This window comes from Scomber japonicus, chromosome 5 (genome assembly GCF_027409825.1).
Source record: "Scomber japonicus isolate fScoJap1 chromosome 5, fScoJap1.pri, whole genome shotgun sequence".
NCBI classification, from domain to species: Eukaryota; Metazoa; Chordata; class Actinopteri; order Scombriformes; family Scombridae; genus Scomber; species Scomber japonicus.
In genome coordinates, this window is record NC_070582.1 from 17,597,862 (window position 1) to 17,620,915 (window position 23,054).

Consider the following 23,054-nt stretch of genomic DNA (forward strand, 5'->3'; position numbering starts at 1 on the left):
AAAAGCTGTCTTCTGATCAGGTAAGATAATTGGCAGAAACAATGTTGCTCTGAGAAATTATTATTCAACCACAAATTGATTGAAAATAAAGGTCAATTATTCAAATTTAGGTGGTTATCTTGCGTCTCTGTTTTGTCTCATCTTGGAGGAGACTGATAAAGATAGACGTCTCTTCCATAAGATATAACATCAAATGTGTTCTTAATGTTTGTAAATGAATCTTTATGAGGTATGAATATATTTATTGGCAGGATTCAACGAGAAATGAGACGACCAATAGAACAATTTGTAATGGAGCGCGTCTCTGTCGCCAAGTTATCCAAAATGAGAACCATGGACAGCGACTCTTACATCTTATTATGCTGTTATGTAATGTCGTCTATCAAAACAGATGGTTTCATTATCCATATTTTTAATTCAGATACCAAAGCATATTTTTGTTTCAAGGAAAAATTCGCAAATGTGGTGTCTTTGCGCACTTAGAGTTTCATGGCTGCTTTTGTTGATCGCGTCGATAAATAAGAAAAATAGACACAGGCAAATTGCCATCTTGATGAGACTAAACAGAGACAATTTGATTTTAATGTCAAATTATCACTTCCTAAACATTCATCCATAGTGTTTGTGAATCTAACAGGTGCAGTCACCATGCTGTCTCCTTTGAATGGGCATGATTTTTGAGCATGGGCATGATTAATTTCCATTTGGAAAATTGAGTTTTGCACTCTTTAATTGATCTGAGTTATACTGTATTTCATATGTCAGAAAACTGTAGTATTTAGTTGAATGAATAACCTTTATGTTGTAACAGACTGCCACCTGCTGGTGATGATTTAGCAAAACAGAGGCATAAACAGAATATGAGTTTTTGATTATTTATATTTTGCAATGTAAGCTGAACTATTTCCATGATTTGTTCAAAGGGCTGTTAGCTGTAAGTTCAACGCTGAGAAGATCTGTGATTGGCTGGGAGATGGCAGATATTCTGGAGCTGCGGACAGATGGAAACTCACTCCTGAAGGCAGTATGCCTCAGACGCTTGAGACTGACCAGGCTCCTGTTGGAGGGAGGTGCATATATCAACGAGAGCAATGAGCGTGGAGAGACGCCACTTATGGTGGCCTGCATGTCCACACACACTGACCAGCAGAGTGTAAGCAAGTTGAAGCTGGTGAAATATTTGCTGGACAACCAGGCAGACCCCAACATACAGGACAAGGGAGGTAAGACAGCCCTGATGCATGCATGCATCCACAAGGCAGGACACGAAGTGGTGGATCACCTGCTGAGCAATGGAGCTGATCCCAGTCTGGAAGACAGGAGTGGGGCCTCTGCTCTGGTCTACGCCATCAATGCAAATGATAAGCAGACACTAAAACTGCTCTTGGATGCATGCAAAGCTAAAGGCAAGGAGGTCATCATAATCACCACAGACAAGTCACCATTTGGCACTAAAACCACCAAGCAGTACCTAAATGTCCCCCCATCACCAGAGCTGGATGAAAGGTCCTCCCCGTCATACTGCGCCTCTCCTTCTGATATTGATGTTACTGCATCTCCCACACCTGAGCAAGAGCAACAAAACACAGTTTTCAGTTTCCAGACAAAGCTGAAAACTTCCAGTTCAGCTGCAAAACTCGCCAACGGGCCCACATCTCCAACACGACGGCCTGTAAACCCCAAGCGTGCACGTTTACCTCAGCTGAAGCGGCTGCAGTCAGAGCCTTGGGGGTTGATTGCTCCATCTGTCCTGGCTGCAGCTGCCGCCCATGAGGAGAGCAAGAAAGCCAGCTCTGATGAGGACGTTGTTGCAGGTGTAAATGGACTCTCTCTGAGTAAGAGGTCAGCTTTATCTCGACAGAACAGTGTGGATGGCAAGGACAGCCTATTCCCACTAGTGGGTGAGCAACCCTGCAAAATGACAACCTCACTATCAGTTCCACCAACATCTAAAGCATCATATGAGAGATCTCTAGGCCAGCACCAGCCGCTGGCACGGCGCAGCACTGTGCCCACAGAGCAGGAGAGCAGCAGCTGCTGCAGTGGATTAGCCAGTCTGAGAGACACAGTGCACAGGAGACGTCTGGGGAATGATCACTATGACTCAGACTCACAGCTCTATTCAGACTCTGGCATGTTCGACTCTCCTAAGGTCCCAGTGGAGCGAAGGAAACTAAACACTTCTCCTCTAGCAATGTTGACCAGCTCCAGAGAATCTCTTGACAGCAACACCAGCACATCCTCTCCCAGCACAGCACGCAGGCGTGCACCTGGCCTCCTGGAAAGGAGGGGCTCGGGCACCCTGCTGCTAGATCACATCTCCCATACCAGGCCTGGCCACCTTCCCCCTCTCAACATTAACCCCAACCCTCCCATCCCTGACATTGGGGCTAGTAGCAAGCCTTCCTCACCTCTGGCCACAGGTATTAGATCTATAGCTCCAGTAGCACCAAACACACCAAAGAGAGGCGGCCTCAAGTCCAAGAAGAAGCTCGTGAGAAGGCACTCTATGCAAGTGGAGCAGATGAAACAGCTTTCTGATTTTGATGAGCTGGCTCATTAGTTAGTTAGTTGGTGTTTATGCAGCACATATTGTGAAAGTAGAAATGTTAACACCATAAATTGTCAGGAAGCACATCCGTAGGTTCAGTTGTGTAGAACCACAGCCGTCTAGATGTTGAATAATGTATAATTTATTTTTTAAAAATCTTACTGAAACTGAGCAATATAGATAGATTTTCTCCCAGTGTTAGACCCAACCTTAAGAATTATTATCGTTTGATGTCACAAAATCTGCTGTCTATGTTTTACAGTTTTGAATGTAAATGCCAAGATATGGTACTTTTCCTCTGAACTAGCTCTCTTACATGATGATGTAATGTGTAGGGAACACACTGGGTCCATTTGTAGCCACCAGGCCACTTGGGTGCACTTTGTGCATATGTAATTAGCACCATTAATGGACTTTACTTTGGGTAAGAAAAAACATGTGATGCACTTGTCTGAGATGTAGCTTCGAGTAAGATAACAGTTGACTGTTTGTAACAAATTTGTACAAAGTGCCTTCAAGATAAAGAAACCTGAAAAAAAGAGTGGAGATATATATTTAATGTATTAGGACTATTTTAATTTCATGATAATGTAACCAAATCGTGTTTTATTTCAATATTGCTGATCTCACATGGAAGAAAACAAGTGATCTGAATGGATGAACAATATGCCTTAAAAAAAAACAACAACAAAAAAACAGGTTAAATGTTGGGATTTGTTTGACAGCACTTTATTGGCCAGGAGGAGAAAAAAATAGTAATGTTGCTATTAACAGTGTTAACAACCTTTCAAAGCAATATATCTATATCTATCTATATATATATAGATAGATATAGATATAGATATATTGAAGGACATTACAGCCCTTAGTCCAAACATTGGTGATACTTGTCAAATAAATGTCATTTCATGCTAATAGCAATCAAAACTAAAGGTCATACAGCTTCCATGTAACTTACCTGTGAAGCATTGCTTCTGTCTAAGAAAAAAAACATAGTCCATAGTATTTTTGCAAGTAGTTTGTTGTATATTCAGAATAAATGTCTATCACTTGTGATTTCTGTATTTTGTCTGTTTACTTATTCATCGCATTAAGCAGGCGATCAGCTGATGGTATCCTCACAGATGTTCACTCCTTCCTCAGGCCACTTGGCAGTCCATTGGAGCCATGATCATAATTATCATCATTGTTGACGTTGTCGTCAATGTCACTGTGATTATGTCAGACCAACCATAGAGGCACTCAGATGCCACAGCTTCTTGGCAGCTTCATCGTCCCGGCCCTGTGGGGCGGCTGTTTTAGGGGCACAGTCGCTGTAATAAGAAAAGAATTCAGAGTGAAAACACACGACTTGATCTGCTCCTGCTGAAGTTCAGGATACAATCATGAATAAAAGAAGGAACCCCAGGGTAACTTAAAAAAAAAATTAAGATGGTGATGTATTATAGGTGATTCTGTGACACATATTGAGTTTACATCACAATATCTGTGTCTCTTAAGAGGAGAACATACCAGAAAATCATTATTTTGTATTTACTCTGTTACAAGAATATTTCATTTTAGATTTTGAGATAGCGAAAATTAAACTGTGTGAAAAGGCACACAGGATTTTTATTACATGGAAAGCAAGATGAACACGTGGTGTCATTTAAATGTCAAACAGTCATTAACTGGAAAAACAGGCTAAAAGCAGAGAAGTTCAGAGTTTAGACAATGTCTTCAGAAACTGAAGGAAACACTTCTTCTGCCTCAGCATGTTGCCAAGGCTGGATTACCAACCAAGCAAAGTGAGCAACTGCCCTGAGGCTCCCAATAGCTCCAAGTTCTCTGTTCATTTGTGGCAAATAGTGTGTGGTAATTTTATGATATTAATACACACTGATACATAATATACTGACATGATAGATTTCTTTAGATGGGTCCTGGTTTATTATCTCATCTTCAGGCCCTGTCTTGAGGAGGGTCCCTGTGCCAAGATCTAGTTTTAAAGCTGCAATAATCAATATCTTTTATATTAAAAATTAATAAAATGACAATGAATTATTTGAAAGGGGTCACTGTAGTGGCAAACCCAGATAATTAGCTCTACTAATGAGCTCTACAGAGGTTTTTAAAAATCTATTTTAGATGATTGTTTTGGTTTTCCAGCCTACAACTCTGATCTTATCAACTTAGTTTCCAGCTGCTGCTCTAATAAAGCCGCTGAATACCACCTGCCTCGAAATAGCAGACAGACAAAGATAGCAGCTGGTGAACCAAATGGACTCCAAATGAATGTCAATGTCGCTCCGAGTCTGCTGCATGTATTTTCTGGATCTGTTCAGGTGCAGATATTGTGCTTATTAAGCCGATTGGATATTGGCCATAAAGTTAATTAATGTCTGTAATTCTGTGTTTCTAATTAAAGTTATTCACTTTTTTATTTTGGACAAATAAGACAAATTATCCCAAGGTACTGGATAAAGTAAAATGACAGAAAAAAATACATTGGTCACTTTAATGTATGTTAATGGTGTTTTCCTGTTGTTCCACTGCCCCCGAGTGGCCAAACAAAACAATTAATGAAGCTTATAAGTAATACTGAAACTGTACTTAGACGGTGCACATTCTTAAATAAATGTGTCTTAAATCAAATTACCACTCAGCAAACCTGAAGCTGTTATATTCCAGTGTAGGAGCACTACAGTCAGGGGGAGGAGCAGGAGTTGATAGGTGCCCAGCAATTTATTATTGCCAGAGGGTCCAAAACTGGGTCAATCCAACCATGATTGACACTGTGTCATTTGTACTGATATTGGCTGTTTAACATCCAATCATGAACCCACCCTCTATAGATTTACTGACCTGTAATAGAGTCCGCTCTCTTTCTGCAGGCTTTCCTCCACAGCGCAGTAGATCGTGGTTTGAGCCCCTTCTGTTGGAGACTTGATGAAGAACAAGAGTGGTGTGTATATAACTCTCTTCCATAGAGGCATCGTGGGCCAAAAATGTCGGCCAAGTTCAGTCCGGATTACTCCAGGGTGGAGGCTGTACGCTGTCACCCCGGTGCCTGTAAAATTACAAAGCACAGAGCATCATGCAGTCACTTTTTCCCCACATTACGTGCAGTAGACACTGTTTTTGAAATATTGCATAATGCCTGCTGTGAAATATAAAATGTTATAATATTATTTACCTTCTACCTTGTTGGCCAGCTCTCTTGTAAAGAGGACATTAGCTAGCTTACTTTGCGAATAGCTTTTCCAAGGGCGGTAATCTTTGTCCTGATTTATGTCATCGAAATAGATTTGACCTGTTAAGTGAAGGCATGACATTCTTATTCACAGATGTGGTTTTTAATATTAAATGACATTGAAAAGATGGCATTCCTGCAAGAGATAAAATATGTACAGCTGTTCAAGTGTAAGAGAGAAAACTGCACCTCTTTCATGAGCTAAACTGGCAACATTGACGATGCGGCTCGGAGACGACTTCTTCAGGAGATCCAGCAGACAGTTTGTCAAGAGGAAGTGACCCAGGTGGTTCACACCAAACTGCATCTCAAAGCCATCTTCTGTCTGCCATTTTGGACAGCTCATAACACCTAAAAGTAAGAAAATCAGTGGACATTCTTTTTTGTTAACACCTCCCACCTGTTTATGTGGTAACTGTGCACTGCTGGAACATGATGGATCACACAGCTAGGAGACAGATGATGGTGATTTATACATCCACCTGCATTATTGATGAGGACATCCAGCCTCTCTTCACTTGCTAGGATATCTTTGGCGAGTTGTCGTACTGACTGTAGAGAAGCCAAGTCCAACTTTTTGACAATCACGTTGTCGTTTTGACTTTTCTTTCTCACTTCTTCTGCGGCTTTATTTGCTCTGTCCATGTCCCTACAGGCCAGAATGACCCTTGCGCCTGTAACACAACAGCAAATCCAGTAAGTTTGAAATTAAATCAGATAATTAAAGGTTGAAATATGAAACCCAGTTAAATCACAAACCCCTTTTCGCCAAGTCAACAGCTGTTTCTTTGCCGATCCCGGTGTTGCCTCCAGTAATCAGGACAGTCTTTCCATCCAGTCGCGCATTGCTGTGACACACTCCACCTGCCACCCATCTTTTCACCCCAAAAAGTCCTACTCCTGTAAAAAAGCACACACAGTTACAGTTTCAATTAATTAATCTAAAAGGCCTTACATAGAAAAGTAACAAAACCGTTTATATCCTTCTTTTTATTAAGAATCAGATTCTTTAGCTTGGCCAACAAAATTAATGTTATATTACTGAACTACTTCAGATCGTGAACATTTTGAATTCAAACTTAGCACACAAGATCTTTAAACTTCATTACCTAACTCCTGCTGAAACAATTTATGGATTAGTCAATCGACAGGAGATTTACTCAGCAACTATTTTGGAAAACAATTATCTGTTTCAGTCATTTTTCAAACAAAAAAATATTTTTTTGTCTGTTTGTAAGACGAAACAAGGGTTAAGACATCACCTTGGGCTCTGGGATATATAGATGGCATTTGTTCACAGTTCATAGACTAAATGTCTCTTCCATTCATGAGAAAGTAGAGTTGTTTTTGTATTAATTAGTAATAAAAAAGTAAAGTAATACTAAGCCTAGTTGCAGCTCTAATATTAATAATGAATGAAACAGCTTTGTAAGCCACTACAAAAAACTTAGCCTATAGCTGTGAAAATGACCATATTATAAGCAATCAAGGCAAGCATGTAAATGCATCATCCTTTTGTACTATAATGCAAGCTCACATTATTCACTTAGACAGTGTGCTAGTAAATAGTGTGCTTTATTATTGTGTGCTCTAATGCTACAGTTATAAAACAACAAAGCAAATACACACATGAAAAGTTAATTCAAAAACACAATTGGTTTGCATTTTCAATAATGAAGCTTCAACTACCATCAACCCTGCCATCATACTGTCTCAGTGTCTGTGTTCAGAGCACCGTCGATTAACTTGCATGCTTTCAAGTGAGTGACAATACGCTAGATTCAACATGAAGTCCATTCTTGCCTAAATAACTTGTGTCAATGCATACATTACCTGTTGCTGTGACCAGAGCGATAGATTTAGGATAGTGGGACACAAACGACCTTAAGGAGTCCATCATCCTACAAATCCCTATATTGTTACAGCTGATTATAAAACGATTACTGACTCACTATTCTTCTCTTCTGTGCAGCAAAATCACTTCAAACTAACGACAATCCATGCCCTAATGACAGCTAGCATTACAGTAGAGTTACACAACACACCGTTTGCCAACCAGGAAGTACCGCCCACTTTCACATGTAGAGGAATCCTATTGGTTCTTTTTATTAATGATCCTCTAAATGCTCTGAGGATATAAACAGGTTGTTTGCTCAGTGTTTTTTTTGTCAAATTAACATCAACATCAAATTATTGAAGGGCTGCAGGCTTATACTGTGGGATGAATATTTTTAAGGATGGGAAATAATAAATTAGAGATGAATGTAATGAAGTTACATGATGTTTCAGCTGATGATCATGAGTCTTCCTTACAGCTAACGACTGGTGGGTGCCGATGATGTTTTAATTGAATTGGGAATGATGATGGTGTTTGAATGAACTGCAGGTTTACTGTCGTACTGTGACTTGATATACAATGTAAGAAGTGTTCGGGGGTAACTAGTTACATGTAACAACGTTATGTAATGTAATTACAAAATAAATGTAAGTGTAATCTGTTACAGTTACTTATGAACACGTTGATGATTACAAAGGGGATTACATCTGAAGTCAAATCTTTAATATTTTGCTCAGGAAGAGGGTTTTTTCCTCATTAAAAAAATGGAACATGTTACTGAATACATATATTGCTGTTTTTAATTCTTTGAAATCAATATTTTTTTTATAATTTGTAAATAAATCATGAAATTTACTTAAATGGTGTCACAGTACCAATTAAGCCCATGCCAGACTTTTGACTTTTTCCATAAACAATCTATTTTATAGTCCAAAACCTACATGTACTAATGCGTACATTTTTTTTAATGAGAGATAAATTTTGCTGTTTAAATCTTGTCAGTATCCATGAAAAATACCTGAACTTAGATTTTAGTGGGCAACACACATCTGAAACCAGCTTCCAGAAACCATGACCACTTACCTTAGCTTATTAAATAACATTTGGGGGCATTTATTCATATCTTGTGCTGCACTGTAACTCCACTGTATATTTAATTCTCCTGTTTGATCTCTTTTATTCAGTTTATCATACACTTTTAAAATCCTGTTTATTGGCCTTTTAAATAATATCTTGTCTTAATACCTCTTTGTGTCTTATCTTCAGTACTTTCCTGTACTTTGTTGTTAAAAGGTGCTGTACTGCACAACTGAACTAGCCTTTATGTATTTTATCCTGTTGTCTTATGTAAAAGTCTGCTCTTTGTTTCACCTACAAGACTATTCTTCATCTGAGGACAACAATGCTGAAGTTGAAAATGAGGAAAATAACCCAACTATAACATTGCTAGATAATGTTGATGGTGAGTGAACAAATCTATGATTTAAAAACAATTTCCACCAATCCTCCAGCAGAGGGTCTCGTACCCTCACCGACACAGTCCAGGTGCCTTCAGAGGGAGTCCAGTAGGTGGAGCAAACAAACACATTAGTTTTATTTTACAACAGTTACCTATCAAGTCTAACGAATGCTGGGAAATTACTTTATATAGCATCAAATTATATCCTGAACTCCTACAAGCAAATTAGGATGTGACTCTGCTGTTGTGTGAGCAGACAAAAGAAGAAACTCATCAGCAGCACTGTGATGACAGTAATAACAGCATTACACCCTCAGATTTAAATTACAGCCTGATCAGAGCAGCAGCTGAATTACTAACTCGTGAAAGGAAACATTAAGATTCTGGCTCATTGATATCAGTAAACATTTAATGTGTCATGTCAATAAGCTACAAGTTGTGACCTTTCGCTGGGCCTTACTTTCGCTCTCAAGCACAAAGGAGCAGTCGAACATTAAAACAGCTTGACCTTGGCTTGGAGGTTTATAGGGTGACATCTGACACTGACTGTTCTGGCTGTGGAAAGCTGCTGAGGGTCTGAGAAAGAGAGTCTGTGAGGGTGAGCCGTATGTGGACACTCTTTACATACCAAGAGTTCAAAGGTTACTGTGGAAAGTCAACTTATGTAATTACCACTGTCCTCAGTCTGACCACATGACCACACTCTGTTTTACAGTCTGTCATTACATCGGCAGGACAAAAGAGAGCATTTCAGGAATAAAAAACAGCTGACCTTGACTGCGTCTCTCAATCACTTCACGGAAAACACAACTTGAGGAATGTTACTTTCCATGAACACACTGTATTCTTAGTGATTACTACATTTTTATTCTCTTCATTTTATTTTATCTTTGCAGTTCTGACCTTTGTCAATGTAGGCCCCCTATTCTCACATGAAACAGTACTTCAGAGGTGACCTGGTTGTCTCTTTTACTGGCTCACCACCAAATCCATCATGTGACTACACTGCACGCTTCCCAATCTTTCTCCCAGTATGGTAACCTTCCCCTGCTAAAATTAGAGAGCCCTCTGCTGAGACGTTTTGGAATGTGACTATCCTGTACCCATCCTGCAGATGATTTCAGATCTCAGTAAATTTCTCTGAATGTCTGACAGTTTTTCTTTTCTTGAGCAAACTCCTCCAATTTAAGAACAAGCCTCTGGACTCTTCTTCATATAAAAACAAACTATAAGGTTGTACTTTTTGTAAAGGACATTGCTCTGGGAAAATCTCTTCGATACTATGCAGTTTCTGATCCGAGTTTACTGTGCATATTTATGTATTATCTTCTGATTTCTATCTACTGCATGATACATTCTTCCTAGGCGAGACGTATTTGTGTCCATAAAAGGATAATAAAAAAATATTGCCTCTGAACTCTGACTAGATAATGCACATTCATTCATATCTGCAAGTTCTGCATATATCTTATTTTATTTGTACACATATATGATCAGTTGAAGAGTATACTTTTGGATCCAAATAAACATTTTACATATATTATGTTTGATGTTCTGTATTTGCTCCTGTGAATTATACTGAGTCTGTGAGTTTGGTGCACATTTGGCACACAGTGTTATGTTTTTATTGTTGTCTCATGACACATACAGATTTCTCATTCTTTTTACTTTTAATCATGTTCCTTGTCTCTAGGTTATATGATTTGACATTCTTATTCTAATTCTTTACACTGGTAATAATATACTTCATTATTATGATGACGACTATTATGATTCTGATTGTTGTTATTAGTTATGATTATAATAATACATGTAGTTCTTTGCTGTATCATAATTATATGCCGGTGCACTGACATCATTTCACAGGGCTCCCATAATTTTTTATTGGCTTGTAAATTCTATATGGGGTTGGATGTTGACCTCAGTTCAGTTCAGTTTAGTTGGGTTCAATTCAGTTCAGATCTTTAAAGTAGTATTTTATAGACTCTTTGCAGCTTAGGCAACATAAAAACATAAAAACCCCATAAGGCAATTGCACACATTACAAGTGTTGGCACTGCCTGTATGTACACAATTCAGAATTTAACACAGGATGTTAAAAACAAGGAAGTACAGCAATAAAAATAAGGGTCTAAACAGTGTGATGAGATCTAAAATGTGTGATCTACAAACAAGATAAATATACTGGTTGAATTAATTATAATTCACCGTAGTATGCACTTATTAGTGAATCATAACATTTCCATAACACAAGACAAGCAGGATATGCATTGTCATTGTCAGTCATTTTTAAATTGCTTTTTTAAAGTGGCCTTTTGCGTTTGAATTTCATGAGCTAAACTAAAATACATCAAAATGTCACCCAGCGTGTTGGGAGTGTCAATGTGACACTTTTGGTTTCATGCGTGGGAGAAGACATGATGATAATATGCATAAACAGCAGGGACGTGAGACAATGAGCTTTGTGATCAACCCTGACAACAGAGGTTCACGGAGTGCACAGGACGGTACCGGGGTCCTGGTTTTCTCCCAGTCCCTCCTCTCGGTCTGGGTGCTCTGACGTAGCGCCCAGTATGTCCCGCCGGGGAGGGGAGGGGCGGTGCTGCAGCCGCTGCCTATATTGCCGAGCGCTCCGCAGTGTTTTGCTCCCTCTGTGCTTTGAGTTTCGCTGAGTGTTTACCGCAAAGTGATCCGGGCCCGGCTTGGAGACATGGCTGGATATCTGAAAGTCCTCAGCTCGATTTCGAGGTCTGCCGGGGCTGCTTTCTCTAGAAACCCCGCAGTTCTTGCGCCGGCTGCAAACTGCCAGACTTTGCAACAAAGAAACTGTGAGTGCAGAGAGAGATATTACTGTGGGTCATCCTCAGCATCGTTGTGGTGACGGTTACCTGTTGCATGACCTCGCGTTGTGTTCAAAAGGGCGCCTTTTAAAACTTAGCTTAGCTTTGAATTTTCAAGAGAATTAAATGTCGATTGATTCAATCAACCTTTGACGCCGGTGGCGCAGAGTTGCAGCAGCCATGATAGCCAACTTGTTTGTGATGCTAGCCAACTGGGATGCTGTTAACTGGTTTTAATGGTTTCAGGAGATTAGATGCAACGATAGTGTGAATGCTACCCGATGTCTTAATGTCTGTTATAGGGCAGGCCGAGTGTGGGTTGTTTTTAGATAATAAATGAGGCTGGCTGTTAGAGACAAGATATGAAGACGAGGCGAGCAACAGGGGGAGAGACGTCTTTGTCTTCCTTCATCTGAAGTTTGAGGAAGCCTGAACGTCAAGAAACCGAAAGAAACATCAGAAAAAAATGGACGTGGCATGGCGAGTTAACATCCCCTAACACCCCCCCCCCCCCCCCCCCCCCCGCGAAAAAAAGATGAAATCAAGAAGGGGCGGGGGGTGGCAGCAAATTAATTAAATCTTCTTTTTTATTACGTCTGTGCAGAAATGCCATCATCATGATTTGGAGCTAAAATTCAAGCAATGTCACTCAAAAATCAATTTGAGGGACTTGAATGAATGAACGCTGGTGATGAGCTATCTGATCAGCATCTTATTAGTGCGACACAGACTTTAGAAAAAGTTTTCCTCCAAGGTCAGCTGTATACGAGGCTCCGCTATAGAGAGTAATGGCTGCCGGTGCTCTGGTTGTCCTACATAAAGTTTTCCATCTGGGTTGCATACAGACTGAGAGCTGCACAGTTTGACCACTTCTAACTCTGCTGCTCCACTGTAAAACCCTGTGTGGTTTGTTACTTTCTGTATTTGCTCTATTTGTTTACAAGTTAACCTTTTTTTGCCCCTCTTTGTTTGTTTTAGAGCAGTGCCAAGACACAAACCAAAATCTGCCGCTTTTAATTTTTAGTCTGTGATTTGGAGCAGGGATCCAGATTTATCACGTGGTCTATGCAAACAACCCACATTTAAGTAGGAGCAGCAGGCTGAAGGACTTTGTAAGCTCAGCTGTTGTAGTTACAGGTCTCCTTGCAGACCCAGTGAGTGTTTATACAGCAGTGGGTCAGTTGAAGGGCACATGGGTGTGATTGATTGTCAGTGGTGAATGGTACCAGGAATGTTCCACTTACATAAAAAAACATGATTAATCATACAGTTAAAGTTTCCTGCAACAGGTTGAAAGTTGATGGTAGCCTGTTATCTTTTTGATTAAGTGTTTAATCTAACTGATATCAAAACAGTACTCCTGTCTTTGAGACAAAACCAAGATTTTTAGAACAAGACTTGGAAGATTGACAGTGTTTTTTTCCCTTTTTTTTATTGCAATCACAAGTTGAATTGTCTTTGGGGCAGTTACATGCCCTTTTAAGTTTCACAGTGCTCATAAAATTGGCCAACATGCTGGTTCTTGGCAGTGGATTTTACCAAGAGAAAGTGTTATCCTCCCATCAGCCTCTGACTTTAGTTTAAACCCAATGCCTTAAATTTGTCACAGGCTTCCTTTTTTTGAAATAAAGTTAAAGAGTTCATGAAGTGACCTTTTCACAAACCTCTGCAGCTTGATTTCTAGTTTTGTTATCCTGACTATTCTTGGGATAAGATGAATACCAAAGTGGCTCTCTGTTGAAAGTTAACCAGAAAGGACACCTGGCCAAAGGTTATTGGGGTCATCTTATCATGGCAGACATTGTTATACTCGTCTGTAATGTATTGAGCTCAAAGTAAAGACTCCTCAAAGATGGAGTTTGTTATCCAACAATTGGCACTAAATGCTAGGTTGGATTGTTCATCTTGTTGTTGTATTATTTCATCAGATAAATTCTCATTGCTGATATTATACCACATTTATACTGCACTTGCAAGTTTTTGTAGAACAGAGACAAACTTTTTTTTCTTTGGAAAATATTTTTGTCCTCAAAGTAATGTACCAAAAACATTATGTCAGCATTGAATCCTTAATATCATACTGGCACTGATATTGAAGATTTTAAGCAACATTATTCAACAATCATGTCTAGACTGATTCAGCATTTTCAGTGTGCTTGTATGCTAAATGTATAAAGATCTTGTAAAATCTCCTGTTCAGCACTTCAATTCTACAAAATCATGCCCGGGCTGCTTCTTGCTGGCATAGTTTCAAAATAAAGGTAGGAAAAGGTCTTGAAATGCATGTGTCAGACAGGCAGACAGGCAGCCCCACATGACTTTGTTTCAGCTCGCCCTTCAGCGTCCAGTTTGTTGATACACTCAGATGACGTTACGTAACCTACTCGGCTCCCCTCCCCCCTCTACACTGTGATAGTAGACTCCTGTTTTAGCAGATTTAGGTTAGAAGACTCAGAAATGATGCCAGAGAGTAGTTATTAATATTTTTCCCATGATGAACTGCAGATGACACACTGCAGTTCCTGTTGCAGACGAAGAAGAATGTTGTCTGGTATAAAATTCACAAAAATCCAGAGTTTGATTTTTAGGTCTTCACTTCACTGTGTGAGAGTTATATTTTACTACACTGTCTTCCAGCTTTTAGAAACGATAATGAGATTACTGTAAACGTTGTGGTCACCAGAAAATTAGTCAGCAATTCCCAAACAGTGAACAGTTTTAGTTGTTTGCAGGTTTAGGTCTGCTGCAGAGTATATTCAGTCATCAGTTTGGGCAAAATCATTTTTATTGTTGCCTTTGTCACATGATCTGATGTCTGGTTGCTACGCTGCTATTGCACAATAATATATAAAGGTCACTACAGCCTTTGCTATGAGGTTATTTTCAGTGCTTCATGGTCACCATGCATCTGTAGTTGGTATGGCTCTTGATTCGAGTTTGGAGGCAGAGGCTGTTTTGACAGGTGTTACCATGGCTCCGTATTTCCAACTAGGTCAAATGTCTTTTCAAACTCACATAGGTTTTTTTCATTATTAAATACATTCAAATGTCTTGTATATGAAGAAATAATGGTTGCATAACGATTCCACCACACTGTTCATGCTGGCTTGCATTATTCTGGGAAAGCTTTGGTAGCAGTGGGGGGAGCATTAGATTGGCTGGGAAATCTGAGAGTCACTTGATCCTCAGTACCTCCCCCTGTACTCCTCTATTCACTGCAGTGGTCCTGCTGGGTGACTTCTCACACACTGAGCAGAATGAGAGTAGATATGATTAAAGACCCTAATCTACTTTGATCCGACAGGAGAGAAAAGAAGTTAAGAGAAAGTCAACTTTGGCATGACAGTTAAACACACTTTAAGTAATTAAAGTTTTGAAAACACCACCTGGCAAAGGTTATGCCTTTTTAAACACAAAATAGTTTCCTAAATGGGTTTTTAGAAAATTACATTTAAACTCCCAGGTGGGCTTTTTTCCTTCTATAGTTTTTTGAGTAAAACTGCAGACTGTGTATTCATGTAGTAAATCCCAAAAAATCCTTTTAGCATGGATGTAACATTAGATGTATTGGTATTTTTGGAAGGGACAAATGTGAGTTATAATTAGGGTTGCAACCACACATTAAAGATACCCTGTGGCGATTTTTGCAACTAGTTGTGTTATGGAGCAATGGTTTTGTGGGTGGGTCTCAATTTGTCTGCATGTCATGTACGAGGATGCATTTACGTGGCACCAACATAACTTCATGCCACCATATTAAAACAAATGTCAGACTGCTAGAAAAAAGGAATGTAAACAATGTAAGTTTAAAGATCCCCATCAAGCATGTTTTAAGATGTATAAAAATACCCTGCTTTGAATCATTTGATAGTTTGATATGATTTTAACACAAAAAAGCCTATAATCTTTAGAATTACACCTCTTCCTACCTCGAAAAATCCAAAATCAACAAATATATAAAATATTGTTCATTTCAAAAGTTTAACTACTGGACAAAATATATCTCCTACTTCACTGTCCATTCTCAGTGTTTGTGCAATGGAAGCCTGAAAGTTTCCTCATCACACTCCTGTGAAGTTGCTCACTAGACCACGATTGGCTCATTGTTGTGATGTCACAAACCCTGCTGGTAGGCCCACCCCCTTTTTAAATCAGATGTTCAGTGCGCTCAGAGAAACTTGTATCAAACTCTTCATGTACATCATTCTGCACAGTGAAGCTCAAACGTTCAACTGAAATAACAAAAAGCATAACATAATTTTGAGTGGAGGGTGACTTTAAAAATACTGCAAATGTTTTATATGAAAGGACATGCATTCAACATGTTTATTGGTAAGAAACACTGAATGTAAACATACATTTGTTTGTTTACAAGAAAGCCTCACTTTACTTTAAAAAAATTATATCTATATTTTGTCATTTTCAACAGTTAAAACACCCAAAAGTGAAACCAAAAGACATTATTTTTTTAAAATAAAAGATAATTATAATGTACAGTAATTGCAAAACGTTCTTGAAGCCAGAATATTCTCTGGCAAGCGTAGTGGAAAAAAGGGAAACAGGAAATGCACACTGGTTCCTGTCCTCTACAAACCGTCCAGAACAGGATCCTCTTTTCTTTTTTTCCCTTCAATCCATGTTGCTTCCTGTGTTTTTGATTGTTGCTCAGCAGTATGACCCTCTGACAAAAAACACTTTGCTGTGAATGAAAAACTGACTTGACCTCCTCTGCACATGTGATTGACAGATGGCGACAAACGCATCAAAGTCGCTCAGCCAGTGGTGGAGATGGACGGTGATGAGATGACCAGGATTATCTGGGAGTTCATCAAAGAGAAGGTGACAAAGTGGTGTCTGGGGGTGAAGGGGTATACACACAAACGTGTGTGTGTGTGTGTGTGTGTGTGTGTGTGTCAGAGCATGGCAGGCCTACGCTGTCTGACTCTCCTATTTTTATACCACGGGCTGACACGTGGATGTGAGAGGAGGGTTTGGTGGAGGAGGGCAGGAATATTATGCATGTATGAAGCGGGGGAGGGGCTTTTGTGATGTTTCATTCAGTCACTGGCTGATTGCCTCCGGAGAGAGCAGATGGTGGGTTCGCTCAGGAAGAAAACATGAAGAGTCATGAAATAAAAATCCCTGAATGTTTTCTGATATTTGGTGATGAGTTGTATTGCTCCAGCAGTACATAAAATACACAAATCATTCAGACATACACATTTTAAACTAAACATTATAAAGTAGATTGAGCCATTTAAAAAATAAATTCTTTGTTTTTCATACACATGACACACAACTTTAGTCTCTTTTAAAGAATCTGAATGATCCAAGAATGTTTAACATGAAAAGTTTCTTCTTCTTTTCTTCTTGTTTTACGGTGGTGGGCATCCAGCTTTTAGTGCATTACTGCCACAACATGAAGAGTTTGAATTAGTTGATGCTTATTCTTGTCCGTGTGTGTGTGTGTTTTTGTGGTCCTTAAGCTCATCCTGTCTAATGTTGACGTCGAGCTGAAGTATTATGACCTGGGTCTGCCATACCGTGACCAGACTGATGACCAGGTCACCATCGACTCTGCCCTGGCTACTAAGAAGTATCATGTTGCGGTTAAATGTGCCACCATCACTCCAGACGAAGCCAGAGTGGAAGGTATATATTTCTAATTTCATAGCAGTTTAGACTGTATTTGTCTTACAGTGGATCCAAACACATATTTACCCTAGTAAAGCAACAATTAAGAGTCCCATATGGATCTCAGAGCTTGTCATTGTTAGTCCTACAATACAAAGATTCAAGCAAAATAGTTTCAGTAGTTATCACAGAAGCAAATTAAGAGATACAAAGTATTACAGGGTTCAAGGTTGTTGGAAGAATTTAGCAGACCCAGAAAATCAGATGTCTAAAACTTTGAAGACATTTCAGTGACTAAAAGCCTAGTTTGGGAAGTAAGAGCCTTTTTAAGAAACAGGCTATCAAAAAATAAAATGGTGTGTCCCAGTGCCCTAATTCCTTTTTTATTTTACTCTATTAAAAATTCAAAATTGGGATGAGAGGACTCATGAAATGATGTAATGCACAGATGTTTTCAGCAAAGTCCCTTCATTGTACAAATTGGCAAGAAGCATTCTATTTTTAACCTGCAATGCTAAAGTGTGTCTCTTTCAGAAACATACATGAAGATGAACGTTCTGTGGTATTTTTCGGTCTTAACATAACTAACACATCTGTTTTTATCTGTAGAGTTTAAACTGAAGAAGATGTGGAAGAGTCCCAACGGAACCATCAGGAACATCCTGGGCGGCACCGTCTTCCGCGAGCCAATCATCTGCAAGAACATTCCCAGGCTCGTTCCAGGTTGGACACAGCCCATCACCATCGGCAGACACGCCTTCGGTGATCAGGTGAGTCCAATCTAAAAGATTCAGGATCATGTAGTGGTTAAGTTTTCACCTCTTAAGCCCACAGTAAAATCTTTTAAAAATCTTTGACTGTGAATAACATTTAACATGCTTCCCCCACAGTACAGAGCAACAGACTTTGTTGTGGACCAGCCCGGCAAATTCAAGATCATCTTCTCACCTACTGATGGTAGCAAAGCCAAGGAATGGGAGGTCTATGATTTCCCTGCTGGCGGCTGTGGAATGGGCATGTACAACACAGACGAGGTGAGTTTAGATACTTCTATTTAAGGGTTTTCACATGAAAGGTGTTTTATGGAGATAGACAGAAGGTTATTTGCACCTGAGGAAGGCACCTGTTGGAATGAAATGTGCTAAATGTCAAAGTAGGACAGTTTGAGACCTTTTCTTTGTATTTGACACTAAAAATATTTATGCATCACTTAAAAGAATACAAAATAATAGTTAGCTGCTTTATTGTTGCAGTTAGTTTCGTATCTCTACCCTTTAAGCCTAATGGATTGACGGTACTTATTCAGTTGTCACTCACATTACTTTTTAATTTGATGTCTAAACTTGGCATATTAAAAGATTCACTCCTTAAAGTAAACGTCGCCGTTAAATTCAGCCTGAGGCTTTTTGTAATATTGTCACAGCAGTTACTTTAGTAGACAAACCTCTTTTTCAACCTGCTTTGCTACTGTTTTGTTTGCTTTCATTGGTGCAGGTCTGTTTGATTTAACAACATCAGAGGTCATAGATGACTTTCAAATTGTCAAGGGGAAGGTTGTTCACCTCTGTACTACTGATAAAAACCTCCAGCAGTCGTGAACTGTTTGTTTCTGTTTTTGTTTCTACTCGTCAGTCTATTACAGGCTTCGCACACAGTTGCTTCCAGTATGCCATTGGCAAGAAGTGGCCACTGTACATGAGCACAAAGAACACCATTCTCAAAGCCTATGATGGCAGATTTAAGGATATCTTCCAGGATATCTTTGAGAAGTGAGTGTCATCTGTCTTTGTTTAGTTTTTCAGTCTTTCAGATTTAATGGACTCCTAGACTGATACAAGATTTTCCACTAACTATCTTTTTATTCCAAAATACAGATAAATAATTAATACAATAATTAAGACTTGGATTAGAGTATAAATCCACATTTTAGGGCTTAAATGTTGTAGACTAATGCAAAATTGTAAACAGCAATTTAAGATGATTGTTTTGTTTCTGTTTGCTTCAGGAACTACAAGCCCCAGTTTGACAAACTGAAGATCTGGTATGAGCACAGGCTTATTGATGATATGGTTGCCCAAGTGCTGAAGTCCTCTGGAGCCTTTGTGTGGGCTTGCAAGAACTACGACGGTGATGTTCAGTCTGATATTCTCGCACAGGGTGAGATATTTATAAACATTCCCACTGCTTCCTGGAAGATTATGTTTGCATTTTAGACACTTGCTAGTTTTCAAGCGGATGATTGGTTGTATTAAAGAGGTGTCTGCATTTTTTTTGTGTCCTGTTTTTAGGTTTTGGCTCTCTGGGACTGATGACATCAGTTCTTGTGTGTCCTGATGGCAAGACTATTGAAGCTGAGGCTGCCCACGGCACTGTGACCAGGCACTACCGCGAGCACCAGAAGGTTACTAGCCTATCCGTCTTTATTAGTCCTATTGAAAAACATTTCAACTGAGCAATGAAACAGAAAATGCATGTCAAATTGTGGCCTTTGCAAACAGACTGTGTAATCTGTGGAGTTATACTGCCATCATGTGGTGAAAATAGAAAATATGCTTGTACACTTGTATTTGTATATACAGTTATTGAGTAATGGAAAAACCAAGATAAATGTGGTAGTTCTGAAAGTTTAAAGCTGTATTTGAATCCTCAACTGCAATTTCAGGGAAGACCGACCAGCACCAACCCCATCGCCAGCATTTTTGCCTGGACCAGGGGCTTGGAACACCGTGGTAAACTCGATGGAAACCCTGACCTTATCAAGTAAGAGACATGTAATGTTGGAAGAAAACTTACTAAACCTTGTATGAAATGTGCCTTTTTTAAACGTCTTTGTTGATCTTCAGGTTCTCCCAGACTTTGGAGAGGGTGTGTGTTGAGACTGTTGAGAGCGGTACAATGACCAAGGACCTTGCAGGCTGCATCCACGGCCTGTCCAAGTAAGTTCCTTAATAAATATGCATTAACTCTACTTCTATCTATCACTATCACTATCACCATCAGTCTGTAACATTGATGTCACAGTGTATTATTTACCCTGGTTCTGATATGCCAGCATGCAATACTGGTTGGAAACTTGAAACCTCGTCCAAAACATGCCCTGATCTTGTTTTCATCAGACAAGATTTAAAATTAGATTTTCTGTAGCCAGTGAAAAGTAATCCTTTTGTTTCTGTTTGTTTTGAGGGAAGTTTATGTTGAATACTTAATATTGTGAAATGTTAAGAAAGAACAACGTCAGTTACATGAAAGATGGGGGGGAAAACATGCACTGCACAATTGTTCACCTGGATCTAGATGCAGATTTCTAAACATTTTATTGAACATACTTATGATGGACTGTGTTGCCTTGGCAGAGTTATGTTGTCTTTTGTTATCAGACTTATGCTCATCACTTGTCCTGATGTTAGTTGCATTGGCTCACCTTCCCTGTTTTAGTTTTTTGTTTGCTAAGCATTTCTCATCCATGAAGCTCAGTTCACACATCTACCACTGATGGGATATTATTTTTGAAATTTAAGTCATTTTTCTCGCAATACTAGAGACATAAAGATAAAGGCAGGGGCACGGCCATCTTTGAATAATACAACTGTCATGGTATTAAATCATACCTTAACGTTGAAGTAATATTGATTAATATTAATTAATGCTAAACCCTAGAGATAAAAGTAAAGTAAATGATCAGTATTGTAGTTTTTTTGTCTTGTTTCTTAAGCGTGATATTGAATTTTCTGACATGCTCTGTCTTGTCTTTCTTTCTCAGTGTCAAGCTGAATGAACATTATGTCAATACTACAGACTTCCTTGACGCCATCAAGACAAATCTGGAAAAAGCCATCGGCAAGTGAAGGACTTGAAAGAGTATAGTTAGCCTGGAGATGGCAATGTCACTCTTCTGTTTTTTGTACCTCATTTTTAACTTGAAAGGTCAATCAATCCACTTGCATTTCTGAAGGACAAAAAATGTGCTGTCTATAGGAGTATGTAGTGTTCTATAAGGTTATTAAACGGTTGAGAGCAGTCTTTCCACCTGATGTCTCCCTAACTATCTGTCCCATTATTTGCAAGGTTTTATTTTTGTAATGTGAAGTACTGTATTCAATACTGTGTAATGCCTTGAGCAAGACTGAAGCCTGTGTCAAACATACTTGCCAATAAAACCCCTTGTTTGACCTATTGTTGTATTATTTTGTGTTATAAAACAAACAAAAGGTGAGCTGTCTTAAAGGTAAATAAATTTATTATCTTACAGTTTTGTCTGGTACACAACATTGTACATACATTGCTATCCACATTTTCTCCACACTAATGTCTAATACAGAAAGCCATTTAAGCTGAACATCTTCCCCTTTGTTGCATCACTAAAACAGTGATGGATTAAACACAGAAGCTGAAGAACTAAAAAAAAAATTAGCATTTTTTTTCTTTATTTTAAATGCGCTATATCAACATCGCACATGGATACCTTGTTTGCAGGTTACAAGTTTGAAAAGCTAAGCACTGGGAAACTGAATATATTGAGCATTTCCCAAATCATTTTCCATGAGGTCCATGGCCCTGTCACATGTTGGGAGGTTGTCGTTCATCACTTGAGACCAGTGTACAGCATGATGGATGGCATGCTCTTGCAGACACACTGGGGCACTTAATATTTCTGTCCGAGTTTTTTGGGACAATTCTTGTTGAGATTCATCCATATAAAAAAAAAAAAGAAAAAAAGACAACTGCAATACAAATGCAGGTTTGCATTGCTTTTGAAAAATGCTGCAGTCTTGTCTCGTGAAGGCCTGAATTTGGGGGGGGGGGGGGGGGTGCGCGGAGAGTGAGATTTGTTGAAAAAGAAGCTGTACCACAGTCTGTTCTCTGTGGTTATCTTTTGAAGAGATCTACCGATGGGTGGGAGGGGAGCCTGAATGTAATTTCATGAGGTCTGCGATTGGACCTTTTAAGAAAACCAATGTCCCAGCTCGACACAACAGCAAGGAAAAGAGACTGACAGTGCCTGTAGCTGAAAATTTTATTCAATTCTTTGGTAAAAGGGTCCTATGGTTTTAAAAAGGGTATTTTTGATTTTCTTGTCATTAGTGTCTTAAAACATTCCACAGAAACAATTACATTCATAGACTAGAGATCAATACAGGGGGATGCTTGTTAATGCAGAAACCTAAAAAGTAGACACAGTGGCCCTCAGTGCAAAGCACTGATTATAGTACCAGCCAACATACAAGAGGACTGATACATTATGTACAATAATATACAATAAAACACGGATTCCAAATCCAATGGAGCTGAAGTCATATTACAGACCTCAGATTTAATTTGTCACAGTATAAATCAAAGTGAATCATTAACCTCTGCAACTTGATAAGCTTTGGCAAGTGAAATGAGCAGTAACACTTGTTCCCTTCTCTAACCCTTCACATTAGTTTACCACAGCAGACTGAGAGAGACTGGGATTGTCTGGGTGAGTAAGTGCAGTATGACATCACCATATGCTTTTATGC

General features: G+C 39.1%; 3 protein-coding genes across 3 annotated transcripts; 2 read left to right on the forward strand and 1 right to left on the reverse strand.

Annotated features, from left to right (window-relative positions):
- Positions 1-973: 973 nt before the first annotated feature.
- ankrd34c (ankyrin repeat domain 34C) lies at positions 974-2,563 on the forward strand. The gene has a single exon (XM_053319161.1). It carries the CDS (start codon positions 974-976, stop codon positions 2,561-2,563), a length of 1,590 nt encoding a protein of 529 aa, XP_053175136.1.
- A 627-nt stretch (positions 2,564-3,190) lies between these two features.
- Positions 3,191-7,826, reverse strand: LOC128358779 (retinol dehydrogenase 12-like). The gene is made up of 7 exons (XM_053319165.1): positions 7,617-7,826; positions 6,543-6,683; positions 6,266-6,457; positions 5,973-6,134; positions 5,727-5,843; positions 5,396-5,600; positions 3,191-3,864 (listed from the first exon to the last, which is right to left on the reverse strand). Exons 1-7 carry the CDS (start codon positions 7,681-7,683, stop codon positions 3,768-3,770), a joined length of 981 nt encoding a protein of 326 aa, XP_053175140.1. The 5' UTR covers positions 7,684-7,826; the 3' UTR covers positions 3,191-3,767.
- A 3,863-nt stretch (positions 7,827-11,689) lies between these two features.
- idh2 (isocitrate dehydrogenase (NADP(+)) 2) lies at positions 11,690-21,722 on the forward strand. Its single transcript, XM_053319163.1, has 11 exons — positions 11,690-11,907; positions 16,667-16,758; positions 17,406-17,571; positions 18,163-18,323; positions 18,444-18,587; positions 19,186-19,322; positions 19,559-19,710; positions 19,842-19,954; positions 20,216-20,313; positions 20,397-20,489; positions 21,314-21,722. The coding sequence occupies exons 1-11, from the start codon at positions 11,790-11,792 to the stop codon at positions 21,396-21,398; spliced, it is 1,359 nt and encodes a 452-aa protein (XP_053175138.1). The 5' UTR covers positions 11,690-11,789; the 3' UTR covers positions 21,399-21,722.
- The last annotated feature ends 1,332 nt before the right edge of the window (positions 21,723-23,054 follow it).